The sequence below is a fragment of the Choloepus didactylus genome, chromosome 5 (assembly GCF_015220235.1).
Source record: "Choloepus didactylus isolate mChoDid1 chromosome 5, mChoDid1.pri, whole genome shotgun sequence".
Taxonomy (NCBI): domain Eukaryota; kingdom Metazoa; phylum Chordata; class Mammalia; order Pilosa; family Megalonychidae; genus Choloepus; species Choloepus didactylus.
The window spans coordinates 63,610,500-63,624,830 of NC_051311.1; the positions used below are offsets into that span (position 1 = coordinate 63,610,500).

General features: G+C 35.4%; 1 protein-coding gene across 2 annotated transcripts in view; it reads right to left on the reverse strand.

The window, feature by feature from the left end:
• Nucleotides 1-14,331, reverse strand: part of CALU (calumenin) — a 31,895-nt gene that overhangs the window by 15,753 nt on the left and 1,811 nt on the right. The window contains exons 2-3 of one of the 2 annotated variants that reach the window (XM_037836223.1): nt 7,728-7,959; nt 3,188-3,381 (exon numbers count right to left, since the gene is read on the reverse strand). In XM_037836223.1, the coding sequence (XP_037692151.1) occupies nt 3,188-3,381; nt 7,728-7,948 (415 nt within the window). In that variant the 5' untranslated portion in view covers nt 7,949-7,959. Of the gene's footprint in view, nt 1-3,187; nt 3,382-3,453; nt 3,648-7,727; nt 7,960-14,331 lie in introns of both variants that reach the window. The other variant, XM_037836222.1, reaches the window with a different exon arrangement.

Below are 14,331 nucleotides of genomic sequence, written 5' to 3' on the forward strand. Positions count from 1 at the left end.
TAAATAAGATAATAAATCTGAGCTAAGTACTTAGAACAGTGCCTGGCATATAGTTGGCTTGCAATAATGTTAGCTATTGCTATTTTTATTAAAAGTTGGGCTCCCCTTATCAATAATAGGGGGAAATTAAGGGGTATGGGAGGATTTGGGTTTTGTTTTCTATTTTTATTTCTTTTCCGGAGTAATGAAAATGTTCTAAAATTGATCATGGGGTTGTACACACAACTATATGATGATACTATGAGACAGTGATTGTATACTTCAGATGGTTTGTATAGTGTGTGACTATCTCTCAATAAAATGGCATGAAAAAAAAAAAAAAGTTAGGTTCCCCTTAAGACGCTAGATACCAGAGGCCTTCTCTCCCATATTAAAGCTACCTGGACTCAAGCAACAGAAGTATCACCACTTTGAAACATCACACTTTGGTTTTCTAAGCCAATTCAGAAAATAGAAAATTCCAGAATATGCAAATTAATCCGGCATTACAGAAAGTAGATCAGTGGCTGCCCAGGGAAAAGGGTATGAAGAAGGTGAGAGGGATTACAAAGAGGCATGAGGAAACTCATTATCTTGACTGTAGTGATGGTTTCATGGGTCTATACACAGATCAATACTCTCAATTGTGCACTTTAAATATATCCAGTTTATTAAATGTCAATTATACCTCAATAAACCTGTTAAAAAATAAAAATTAGATTACCACAAAACTGAATTTAGCCTATCCATCTATTAAGATGTTGAACTACACAAGCAGAAGTTACCTACTCTCCATACAAGAATCCAGAGGAATGAAATTTAGTCTCTTTAAGCTGAAAATATGAAGTGGAGTTATTTGCAGAAAAGGAATAAAAATACCTTTTCAATTTGAGTTGCCCTGTGGACCAAATAAGACAACAGTTGTAAAATTTTGAAAAGTAAAAGGTACAAAATTAATGGTAAGAAATTATTATTCCTGTAACATATTGATCAAGTAAAAAAGATATAGCTTTGGATGACTGTATGGTATGTGAATATATTTCAATAAAATTGCATTAAAAAAAAGATACAATGCTAGTTTTATAAAAAGAACCACAGTGGCCCTTTAACAATAACACTATACTGTTGATCTGTGATATACTGGTAGACCTGTTCACCCTTTCCACCTTTACACACAGATTAAAAAAACAAAAATGACTGCTCTATTTTGAGAGCTGAGCAGATTGAAACTTCATTCTTTGCTGAGTGTCAGAAATTCAATAAGACAGGTTATTGAATCATTAGGCTTTGAGGCCCTATACTCAAAGCCATAATAGATTGGAGACAGAGAATGTAAGAAAAATATCACCTTGTTTAGATATTAAGTCATCTCTTCAAAACAAATATAACAATACCAACTATGCAACAAACAAGAAAGATAAAACAAGACAATTTATACATTAAGACTAGCTTCTTAGCTAAGCACCTGAGAACAATATGCACATACATAAGGACAAAAAATTAAGATGCAAAACTTTATTTTTAATGACTAAACTTAAATGCTGGGTCTACTCTAAGCACCAGTTTACTGCCCTAGTTGGCCTGTACATGGCTTTGGGGAGGCTCTTGATCTAGTTTTGGTACTAGAGTTGGTAACTAAGGCAGACTGGACCTTAGTATTTTATAGTTCACTTGTGGGAGAGACAGTGTTAGTGTTCCTTTTGTAGAAAGCAGATTGATTTTAAGAACAAAGATGATTTATACCTAAACTCTAAATTGAATCAAGACACACAACAAACTCCTCAGCCCTTCTCTAAGCCAACTCATTATACCCTGAGAGCTGTCCACCTCCAAGGGATGCCTTATAAAGCCATGGCTTTTCCAGCCAGTGCTTCACCTTATGTAGCGTCTCAGTCAGTAGAAATACCCATTATGTTAAATCATATGCCATGTGAGGTAACAGGATTTTTATGCATATAATCATACAAAGATTTTAAGATTCATTCTGGGAAGCACGTGAGTTCCTAGGCCCAAGCTGAAATTTATTTATTTTGTTTAGATCACCAATAGCCTACCCATCGCTTTAAATTTATTCTTAACTCAAATAAATTGGGAGAGTGTTGTGTCTTGGCCAGACAGCAAGAAGAAATGATGCCTCTCCATCTGCTCTGACTTCTTAATACACGTGTTCTTAATTAGGTGAAGGATATGTCTGGTTCTTGGCTAAGTGTCAAGCATTGAGAGATGTCCACTTTAGTCTTAGGAATGAGAACAAGCCCAATGCTGAAATAAAAGTCTCTTCACCAGAAATGCATGCAGTCCTGTAATTAACAAGGACAGCTGACTATCTAGTGGGGGAAACAGATCTTTATACACTCACTCTGTTAGTCAGTGGCGGAGAATGTCCGCTGTAATCCAGAAATTTGTCTCATTTGCAAAATAAACATGTAAAAAGTAATATATATTCATTCTCATCTCAAACTGTAACCAAGGACTGTCACTAACAAAAACACTCTGGGTCATCAACACAGTAAGATAGCCACCTAGTATTCAGCAGCAGTCAAGTGTGATAAGTAAAAGAAAATTACAAACAGGTGGCCCAAGATACAAGCTACCAAACCAACAAAAAGCAATCAAATAACATTTATCTGCCTTAAAGCATGTGCAAAGCAAGTTGGTAAACTTATGTGCCAGAGAAAACAAATGGGAAATTTTTATTTCCAAACTTCAGTAAGTAGACATGCTGAAAAAGTTAAATTCTATAAAAGAAAGCTATTTTATTTGATCTTTATTTTATTAACACAGTAATTTTCCTACTATTCTCACCAGTTATAAAATAATCTAATTTGGTTTGAATTTCAGGCTTCACACTTAATGTGACCATGTCAGGAGACATCTCAAAGCCTCTTGCTTTGCATTGCTGGAACAATGCAGCCTTTTAAATAAGATCTCCAAAAAAAGTCTCTAGGAGGGATGACAGAAAGAAAAAAATGGTAAAATATAGTTGAAATGCTAAAGAGTAGAAGATACCATGCTTCAGAAAACCAAAATTGAATAAATTTAAAAATACACAGTATACAAATTTAAAATTAATGAAATAAGAGGGAAATCAGTTTAGCATAGAACTAGTTAAGATAAGCACAATTTCTTCCCTTCCTTTACTGTGTGACCCATTTGTTTCTTTGACTCAAGGCCAAGGTCTCTGCCAGGCTGACATCTTGCCCCTTACCCAGGAAAGTGCCATAAGTCACGTTTCTGTACTCATCCCAGGAGATTAAGCCGTCTTGATTCATATCAAACTCCTGCCATTGGTTTTCAACATTGTCATATACGTATTTCTTCTGGGCTTGCTTAATCCAGGATTTCAGCTCCCCCTCCGTCACAAACCCATCTTTATCCGCGTCTATTTTATCTACAATCATTCTACAAGACAAAACAGTTACGTTTCAAGGTGCCAGCTCCACAAGGCTTTTTCCCCAGATAGTAGGGACCTACCTAAAACGTAGCCGTAGGTGGCATTTTTATACTCCTCCCAGGAAACGAGGCCGTCCTCATTGAGGTCATGCCCCTTCCACTGCCGCTCTACATCCTCGTAAATCCAGCGCTTTTGTGCAAATTTTATCCAGTCTTTGAGCTCATCCACAGTGACAAACCCGTCTTTGTCGCCATCTATTTTACTTACAATCTTTCTGTAGAAAATGCAGAGAAATCCAGCAAGAGGTTAAAGGGACACAAAGCTCCGGACTTAGCCAGGTGTGTTCTGTGATCATAGATGTTGCCCAGCGATAAAGCAATGGAAATAAAAAACTGTTTCCAAGAGAAAACTGCCAGAGAAGGCAACTGATATTTTTTTCTTAAGGGCCTGGTACCGGTCTGTAATGAGTCATCTAAATAAAGAAAGTACAGTCTATGTCTGGTGCACTTGGATCCAAAAGCCAATCAGCTTATCCCTTATCAACCTATGGCCAGAGTTCAAGAGTGAATATCCATTCCTATCCGGATCCTCCATTCTTTGCATAAAAGATCATGTAAATCTTCATGCTTTTCGTTATTGGTTTTAGAAAAGAATCCCAATCTCTCGGTAAATAATCATAACCACTGACATGGTTTTCTAAAAATTAAAAATATTCAAATCAAACTTAAAAAAAAAAACTCAGTTGCTTTTTAAAAAAGTAACTGTTGAAAGGATATTAAAAATGGTTCTGAGATCACATATATCTCAAGGTAAGAATATTAAAAAAAAAAAGGTATACAAAGAAAGATGTTTATTCTAAAATGTGGCTAGCAACTTACTATACACTGAATGCTAAACTGGATTCTTACAGAGAACCATGAAGACAGAGAACTCTGAGGAAATGAGTTGGTAAGAATGTGTATCTCTGATTATGAGAATGTTAATAAGCTGAGAAGGTTAGAGTGCAGATGATAAAGCAAAACAAGAAAGCTAAAGAATCAATAAACTTCCTTTATGAACTTCTTCCAAATCTGTCATCTTAATTTAAGGACTTTAAAATACGTGCATGATATGAAAACTCCTGATTAAAGATGCAATAACCTACTTAGAGAAGCTAAAAGAACCTGTGTAAACTCACACAAGGGAAGAAGCCTAGTTTGGAATAGGAACGTTAAATCAAAACTTCCAAAAGGAGTGAAATCATAGGGCAAACTCCTATGATCTCTTATTTGCAGGACTGAAAAAGATTGTCACTTGGTAGCAAATAATGTCTTTTTCCAGTTTGTGTTCATTTCATGACTACAACAAGGGAAAGCAATTAGAATCACAGAGTACTAGCAATACTATAAAAAGAGAATAATTTGATATTGATGTGGCATTAGCCATAACTGTATATTACTTAAATTCTATAATTAACCAGAGCCTTCCTTTAGAAAATGTGTAATGTAGTAGCTTTTACTCTAAAATGCTAATAGAAAAGGTAAGCAATAAGGTGCTCTCTCTTAAGTACTCTCCTCTATCCACATGGACACAAAGACACAATTTTTTGCAACTTTAACCTTGTCGATTTTAAACAATATAAAAAAATTAAGTTATACCAGTATTGAAAACTTCTGCATCATCTCTAATGGGATCCAGTCTGTGCCCAATTGATCAGCATTGACCACCACTAGTGCCCACTGGGAAAGTTATCAGAACCCCTCCCATAGCCCAAAGATATGTCTAAACTATTACACATAGCCTAAAGAGAAGGATGGTCCAGTTAGAAAAGGTATATGATTGTTCGAGATGGGATTTTCCTAATGAAGGTGACTGAACACCACTCTGTTTAGTCCAACAGAAATACTCCAAATGGTCGGCACACTTCTATTCTGTAGGGACAAACAGTAACATATTTTGGGTTTTGTGGAGTTATATAGGGTCTGTCTTTCCTTCTGTCTTTCTCTTTCTCCCCCCCCCTTCTTTCTTTCTTTTTTTTTTTAAAAAAAAAAAAAACCCAACCCTTTAAAAACGTTAAAGCCATTCTTATCTGGCTGGCCATCCAGCCTGCTGGCAGTTGTGAAAGTACACTGGAAGTGGGCAAGTCCTATTTTAGGAATGAGGCTCTAAACTGATCTTTAAAAACTAGTGTAAATTTATGGTTCTGTATTCTTATGACACCAGAGAACTCTACAGATGTAGTTATGATGCTAATAAAAAAGCATTTACTCAAGGACAGACACAACGCCTTTAGTGGACCTTTTTGTTATTTCTAAGGTGACACAGGCCTCTAGATTGCAAGAAGCATAAAGCAAACAAGTCGGTTTTTTAAGTGGGTCAATAGACGAGCTCCAGGAGGACCCATAAAAATCCTGATATTTTGGTATGCAAAAGTCTGTATATGTTCATGTGTGCGCACTTTTCTGAGGAAGAGTCTTCATGTAAGAGAAAATGTCCTGCCAACATTTTTAATTAATAAGAAAAAAGAACTGAAAACTGTGTATTTAAAAAATGCATCCTAAGGAAAAGAAAAAGAAAAAAAAAATGCATCCTGTGGTCTTTTAGATGTTATTAAAGAATTTTAAAATAGTAGTGAATTTTTGCAACTGCAGGTATAAACAATGATCTTATCTCTTAATAATTATTTACATTATAGACAGATGGAAAAGAGGGGGACTCTGCCAATCCCAACCTCTGGTGTACAGTCACATACCAAAACAATGTTTAGAAATGCCACAATGATTAAGTTAAAAAAAAGTTCACCTGGGATTTTTGCTTCTAACAGTATGTTACTGTATAAACTAGGGTTACTGTCACTATCTTTACAGTTTAGGAGAAGCAAACAGTACTTAGTTCATTCTTACATTTCATGGAAAATATCTTATTCTAATCAAATATCGAGTCTGCTCAAGTGTTAAATTTTCACTAATATTTACTAATGACAAAAGGAAAAATTTTCTCTCCACTGAAAAATGCTAGCAGGGCTAATCTACTACCTGCAAAGAGCCAACACATCCTCATTCAAGTAACATTTCCCTAAATGACACCAAACCTAAGGGCCCTTCATCATTTAAGAGTAATTCTGTGAAGAGAAATGTGCAGACTAAAATGTGGGTTGGTCATACATGAAATTAACAGGAGTGACAGGAAGCTGAGAACACCCTCATGCAACCCTATTTTCAGCCTGGAATGTTAGCATCATTATAAGATTAAAGTGAAAAATAAGCATGGTCTCTGGAAGTTAGAAAAGAAACCTAAAGAAGACTGACTCTTTAATGTATTTCTGTTGTTTACATCTACTTTCAAATGTTTTAGGATAATTGTTCATTCTACACAGCAAAGTCTTTTGATTAATTCTGTCAATGTCAAAGAATAAAATATTATTTCTTCTAGCCAACAGATGACCCAATGAAATAATAAAATAAACTTATTCTGAAGTATCTCCCAAAACAAACCCCATAATGTGTTATAATCACAACAATACCCATGATGGCTGAATATTTTTGGAAACTGGTATGCCTGAAGGAGAATGTGGTGCAACTTTCAAGACACATCTCTTGAATATAGTTCAGCAAGTTGCACCAAAGGAACTCAGTCAAATAGAAGTTTTTTATTAAATTGACCTGCATTTTCTTAAAAAGCAAGTCTTTGGCATAGCCAAAAAAAGACATCCTCAGAGCCTGTTAGAATAAACAACTGAAATGCCACCAAGTCAACTCTTTGAAATTAATATTCTGAAAAAAGCTGCCTGCTGAGAGAGCCACAGAACCTGACAGGGCCCAGCTGTTATTGAAACAGCAACCAATACTCTGGCATTAGGACTATTACGTATTATAGTTTTCTATAAGGCAAAGTTTATTTGTTTTTTAATTAGGCAAACAGGGTCAAAGACATCTTGGGAAATCATAAACTTTACAGAAATTAGCCCAGGGGTCCAATTTGCAGTTTATTAGCCACTTAAAAACTTGACTGGGCCAACAATGAATAGCTCACAGTTTTAAAAATTAAAAGCGGCAGAGAAACCCCACCATGTACCTTTTTTTATTTTTCCAGGCTCAAGATGATGCAGTTCAAGCTGCGTCCCGTAGTGCTTGGTAATTTTATGTAAAAATGACTTTGCTTTGTAGAATGAGGTACAAACTGTTATCCAATGAAGAAATGTATGAAAGCAAGCTGTTAGTTAATTTTTGTGGTAGCAATTCTGTGGTTAGCTTTTCAGAAGATGTAGTTCAACACAGCTTTACTGGGCAAATGAGCCAGAAGAGAAAAAAAAAAATTAGCTGGATTATAGAGAATGTCCTTGCCCTAACTAGTCCCCTGAGAGCTGGCTCCTTACCCAAGTCTTTCCTTGCTCTCTTCCGGTGTCAGTTGATCAAAGGTCTTTGCTTCTTCAGCACCCAGGAAGGCATCATGGTCATAATCAAAACTCTGAGCATCATTGTGAACCTTGTCGCTAAGCTGAGGCTCATGGTGTACGCGGTCCTTCTTTTCTGTGGGCTTGCTCAAGGCAAACGCTGTGCACAGGGACAGGCACATAAGAAACTGTCGCAGGTCCATGATAATCAGATCTTGAAGAAAGTGAGAGATCGTATGCTTAATAATTAAACAAGAAATTAAAAGCTCAAATCCCAGTTGAATTATTAATCTGATACCCAAATCTATGCAAGTCATTTTTAGTCTCCCCCACCATTATTACTTAATCCATAAAATAAGCAACAGAGAATATCAACTCTCCAGTTATTTCTCCAGAGAAATTTTCACCTGTTTCCTTCATCTGATTGTAGGCGAACAGGTAATTTACAGTTAAAACGTCCACCTTCTAAGTAGTTTCTCTTAAAAGCATACAAAAGTAGAGCTTTAATCCTTTTACCCAAGTTTATAAAAATTAAAAGTGAAAGGACCGAGATTTACATCCAGACCTTCTGACTCCAAATCCTTTACCCTTTGCACTACCAACAGCCCAGGAAGCATTAACAAAACAAAACAAAACAACAACAACAAAATTCCCCTACTGAATTAAAATTGCTGAGGGTGAATCCAGGCATCTGCAGTTTTAAATGCTTCTCAAGTGATTCTGATGATCATCAGATTAGGAACCAATGAAATATTCAAGCAGTTTCCTTCTCCTAGAGCACCAAGTTTTTCCCACCCAAGCACTACCCAGCACAACCTCAAATTACCTTCAAAGAACAAACCAATCAGATGGAATGGCCACAGATAACAACTGCTTTTTCCTTCTCTATTTACAGCAGTGTTTCCCAAACTTGCCCAGGCTTAAGAACCACCTGGAGTACTTGTTCAAAGTATAGACTTATAGGTCCTACCCTACACCTTCAGAATCGCTCAAGTCTTCAGGTGATTCTTATGAAACAGCACAAGGCTGGGACACTTTATCTAAAAATGTGACAAAAAATTGGAGAGAGACTGCAGGACAGCAATCTGTGTAGACTACAGATACTCCACAGTACTGCCTACCAGAGAGGTTCAAGTCTTGGGGAAAAGTTAAAAATCTAGGGGAAGGATTTCCCCAGGTTTTCATATTTCAACTAATTCTTCATCCTTCATGGATGCTGAATGCCTTTTCTCCCTGTAGTGAGACTAAGATTTTGCAATTCCACATTATCCCTTATTTCCATGTGACTGGATGGGAAGGTGGTTTTAGGCATGAGGCTACAGTACAGAGGAATGCTGCCTCATATGAAAGTTGAATATATTACACCTTGTTCTAATCTGCAGATTAGAAAAAACCAATCACAGACTTCACCTTGCCCAGAAGTCATTAGTGGAGCTACTCAAAGGGTTCACATGTTCTATGTAAATACTTAAAAAATAAGAAATCCTTTCTACATAGCTTCTAATTCAGTAGTTTTCAGTCTAAGATCACCTAGGGATTTTTTTTTTTTTTTTTTAGAAAATATAATACCTGAACTCCACCCCTGACCAATAAAATAAGAGTAATTGAGAATGATACCTAAGGTATCAATATTTTTAAAAGGCTCCTAGGTGATTCTATGCACAGCAGAGTTGAGAACCAGTATTCTAACCAAACTCTCAAATAGCTACAGGTATCATTAACAATTCTAGATTGAATCCAAAAGTGGGCACCTTAAGCCAGCACTTCTGCTTAAAGAGAAAAAGAAGGGGCTCTTAAGATATTTGACCCAAAAGTATACTTACTATGAAGGAAGTACATATATCTGATCCTGCCTCAAAGTTTTGGGAACTAGAATGAAGAGAGAGAACTGAGTCACGAGGTAAAGAAATTAAATATGCCTATAGGTTACACCTATTTCTATGTATCCATTTTTCTTCTAACCCCCAAATTGTAGCTATATCAAGTTATATTGCATTGCCTTTGGATTCAATAAGCTAAAAAATGCTTAGCACAGTTAATGGTGAGCATGTTATGCAAAGATGTAAGGAAAGCAAATAGAGAAATATGTTTACTCCCACTACTACCTAAAGAGCTGATTATACAAAGGAACATCCTGAGGCCTCCATTAACAATTTTTGGGTTGACACAAGGGCACTGAATGGAATCACTGGGAAAACAGTTAAGTGGGGGAGAGTGGGGAGGTTCTGAAATGGCAGAGGATACAACAAAAGCAAGTAGAACAATTTAAGGGAAAGTGTCCTAAAGTAAATAGAACAGTGCTAATAAGAGGAAAAGAAATGTAGTTCAGAAAATTAAAGGGAAGAGGAGGTGCAGTAACTTTCCAGGCATTCATTCTCAAAAAGGGTACTGTCACTGATGATGTGATGGTTAAGACTCTGATGAAAATCCATGAAAGGAAGCAGTGTCAAAGCAAGACCATAAGACCCATAGAGAAGAGGGTAGTCATTGGTACTTGAAGTTGCTTCCACCAACGTTAGAACTTGGCAATGTCTCTGAAAGTTCATCAGCATTCTTTCTCATGCTGTCCCTTAAAATCTGCTTTTAAAGAGGTTCAGTGATGATAGTTATTAATGGTGAAAAAACTGGAAAATAAGATAAACTAGAGAATTGTTTAAATATATTAAATCTATATCATGGGATACTACATAGAGGTTAAAAAGAATGAGGTAGAACAGAGAACTCACCAAGATATGCTAAGTAAACAAAAAAACAAGTTTGCAAAACAATGTTAAGATCTCATTTGTGTAAAATGCAAAACTAAACAACCTTCCAATGTTGTTTATAGTTGTATAAATTATAACATAAACATCCATCTGAAAATAGTGATAATCTCTAGGCTCAGGGAAAGGAGATGGGGGTGGGTTGGTGATGCTGGTGTGAAGGTGAACTTTAATACTGTACTCTGCCATGTTGTCTAATTTTAAAAAATGAGCAAGTATTCACGTACATTATCATTTTGTGTGCACTGCATTAATTTAAATATTTTTATAAAAACTATTTTCAATATTAGGAAGCAAAGCAATAATTTTCAAGGCATTAATCCAGACTGAAAAAAGAAATCAAGGAAAAGTGCATTTCTACCCTGAAAATATAAAAGAAACCCTATTTTTAAAGTAAAACATACTGCTCTAAGCAAATAACAGTCTGGCTTACCTTTCAATAATCGAACTGATCCAATATATCAGTGGAGAAGAGCAAATTAAAATGCTTTAAGATTTAGTGACTTTCTTTAACATGTCAAAGTATGCCTTTATTTTAGGGCAAAATGAAACCTATTTCAAACCACAAACAAATAATTTTTTAGACAAATAATACTCATTAGAGACAAGGAACAGGAATATATGTTACTGGTGTTTTCTAATACATCCAAGCAATATCTATAATTTAGAGGCTGACAAAATCAAGTGAAATCAAGAGTCACTGTGTCAGAGGATTTTCTTTATGCCTATTGATAATGAGACTTCTATTTAGGAAAATTTTATAAATGATTAAATACATTCCCAGAATAAAATATAGCATAATATCCTAATGACTCTTACAAACCCCAAATATCACAATATGAATAAACGCTTCAACCCATGAACATTGTCAGGGCCTGGAAAGGATAGATACTATACAAAGTTTTGAGACATGTAACATAAAAATTTAACAGACTGATTCACTCACTTTGTGATTCAGAAGGAAAACTACAAGAATAAGAAAAAAATTCAAAAGAGAGTAAAAGCCCTCTCCCAATTAAACTTCTAATCCCACCCCTCTTTAGGTTCCTCCATTGTGACAATCAATTCTTTCCAGGTCTCCACAACTCCAAACCCATCTTTCCCATACTCAGCTACTCCTTTAAGCTTGCTCTTCTCTCTCCTTAACCCACATAGTTTTCTAGGAGTTGTCTACACTGTTGCTTTTGCTTCCTCACCAACCACTGTCACCCTGAATCCAGCTTTCCATGTTCCCAGTGATGAAACTGTTTGGCTAAAAAGGTCATCAAGGGCCACCTGAAGAACAAACCCAATGGTCCTATCCAGTCCCTGATCTCTCTGCAGTGGGCAATGAAAACCCTGCATATTAAGTAACTTAAAAAAAAAAAAAAAAAAAAAATATATATATATATATATATATATATATAAAAATTATATTTTATGTATATATATAAATATATTTATATATAAATATATATAGATTATATATAAATATACAATATAAATAGGGGGAGGGGGAGAGAGAAAGAGAGGCAGAGAGACAGACTTTCTCTTTGTGCCCACATATAACATACTAATTCCTGGCTATCAGAAACTTTATTAACAGGCTTAAAAAAAAAAATAAATATAAACACTAAAAGAAACTACTAGATTTATCTAAATCCATATACATATAAAAATGTTCAAGTGGAAACAAAGCATATCTCCCCTTAAGATAAGGATATTTTATGTGGAAAGATGTGGGAAGAAACAGTACCCCAAAAAATTTTCCCACAAAGCATTTAAAAAACATTAATTTAATATAGTTCATTTCTGTAGCCTCCTAGCCTTTTCAACCAAATTGAAACCAAATGATAAAATGTTAAACATCCCTTCTCTTTTTGCTCCTTCTATCATCACAGGTACACCTCAATGGATAACACAATATCAAGGGAAAATATTACATATATATGACTTAGCTGTACAAGCTTTTACTATTTAGAAAGTAAACCAATAATTGCAAAAAATTCATCTCCCTATCTCCCATTTCTTAAGTAACCTGTAAGTTTATATCTCTAAAATTCTGTCCTTTTCCCATCAAGGGTAGCATCTAATATTTTTTATTAAACAATAAGTCTAGACCTGCACTATTAAGTAAGGTAGCCACTAGCCATATGTGGCTACAAAGCACTTGCAAATGTGGCTTGTATCTATTAAGATGTGGTGTTAACATTTTATGTTTAAAAAATGATATTTTGGATATACTGGATTAAATATATTATTAAAATTACTTTCACATGTTTCTTTTTACTTTTTAATGTGGCAAATGGAAGATTTTAAATTACATATGTGGCCTGCATTTTATTTCTATTGGACAATGCCATGTTAAAAACAAACTAAAGGGCTAGAACAGAAAAGATATCAAGTAGCTATTATCCTTTTGCAGTATATCACCAATAGTGGGCTTCTACAAAGTTTTCATAAGTTGTTCCAGCAGTTTATAAAGAGAAAACATTAATGGCTCAAGAATGAATTTCCTTTTATAACAGTAAGTCTTAAGAATCAATTTTATCCACTGAAAAATTTCCTCAAAGGCTCTAAATTCTTACCCTTTTTTCCCTTTCCTTCCCAGTCATTTCTGGCAAAAATCCATTGGTCACAGAACACTTAAAAGTAAACTGCTACAGGGAAATTTAGATGTCTGGATCAAATTCAGCTTCTCAAGAACATTAACATTTAGTGATCCCACAGTTACTCTGGTTGATCAAAGACCCATTACTCAATGTTAACAAGTGGGAGAAATGGGTGTGGTGGTAAAATTCCAGTTTTCTGAGCTGGATAATCAGCAGAGAAGCCATTTCTCTGTAACAGCAAAAGCAGGATCTCCCTCATAAGTATCTACTTCAACTGTGGGGGAGGGAGGGTAAGGGCAGTGTAATAACAACATTTTAACTATATCATGGCCCAGGGTCATGAAAGACAGAAATTAGTTTTCTGGCTATCTATCTAACATTCTTCACATACAGACTTAAGTACAAGTACCACCAATGGGTTATCACATTAAAGTAATAACGTTATCCTTCATGATTTGATAAAAATTATAATACTGAGAAACCATTTGTTGAATGTTCTCTAGTGATGGAGCATACATTAGTTCAGAGGGCATACATTTACAAGACAGGTAAGCACATAAAAAAGAAAACTTTTGCTGCAGAAGAAAAGCTTTGAGAATGGTTGAAACAATCACTCAGGCTTCATGAGCCCTATGAGCAAAGCAACCCAGCACAAACTTCAAATTTTTCTGGCTACAGAGTAAAAAATTTCCTTGTAGGAAGAAAGCTCTAGAGATTCTGGGAGGAAAGTTTCCTTCTGGTTCATGAAATATAATACATAATTAATCTCCACAGGAATGCTATTCAAAATGTAGGGATATGCGCTTCAGTTCCAGGTATAATTTTGTAATGCATGTGTAACATGCATGAAGTCTGTGAGAATTTGTTAATTTAGCTGAACCTCCCCTCAGTGCCAAATGTCTGTAAATAATTTAAAGTTCCTACATGAAAAGATCTATCTACTATAATCACTGCAACTGGAAGTGATCTGTACCTACTCCTCTAAACTTTCATAAAACTTGTTTGTACCACGCCATAATAAGGATCATGGGTTTCTTTAAACTGCCTCCTTAGTTCCCCTATAGATTCTACATTTCTGGAAGGCAGGGATCTCAGCTAATATAAACTAATATCTGCCTTCAGTCCCTAATACAGTATCTTGCACTTTTTAGGTACAAATAAAGTAACAAATTAAGTAACTGGATGACACTCAGCAGTGATATGGTTGGTTTCTGCTTGCAGTGCTTCCCCAGG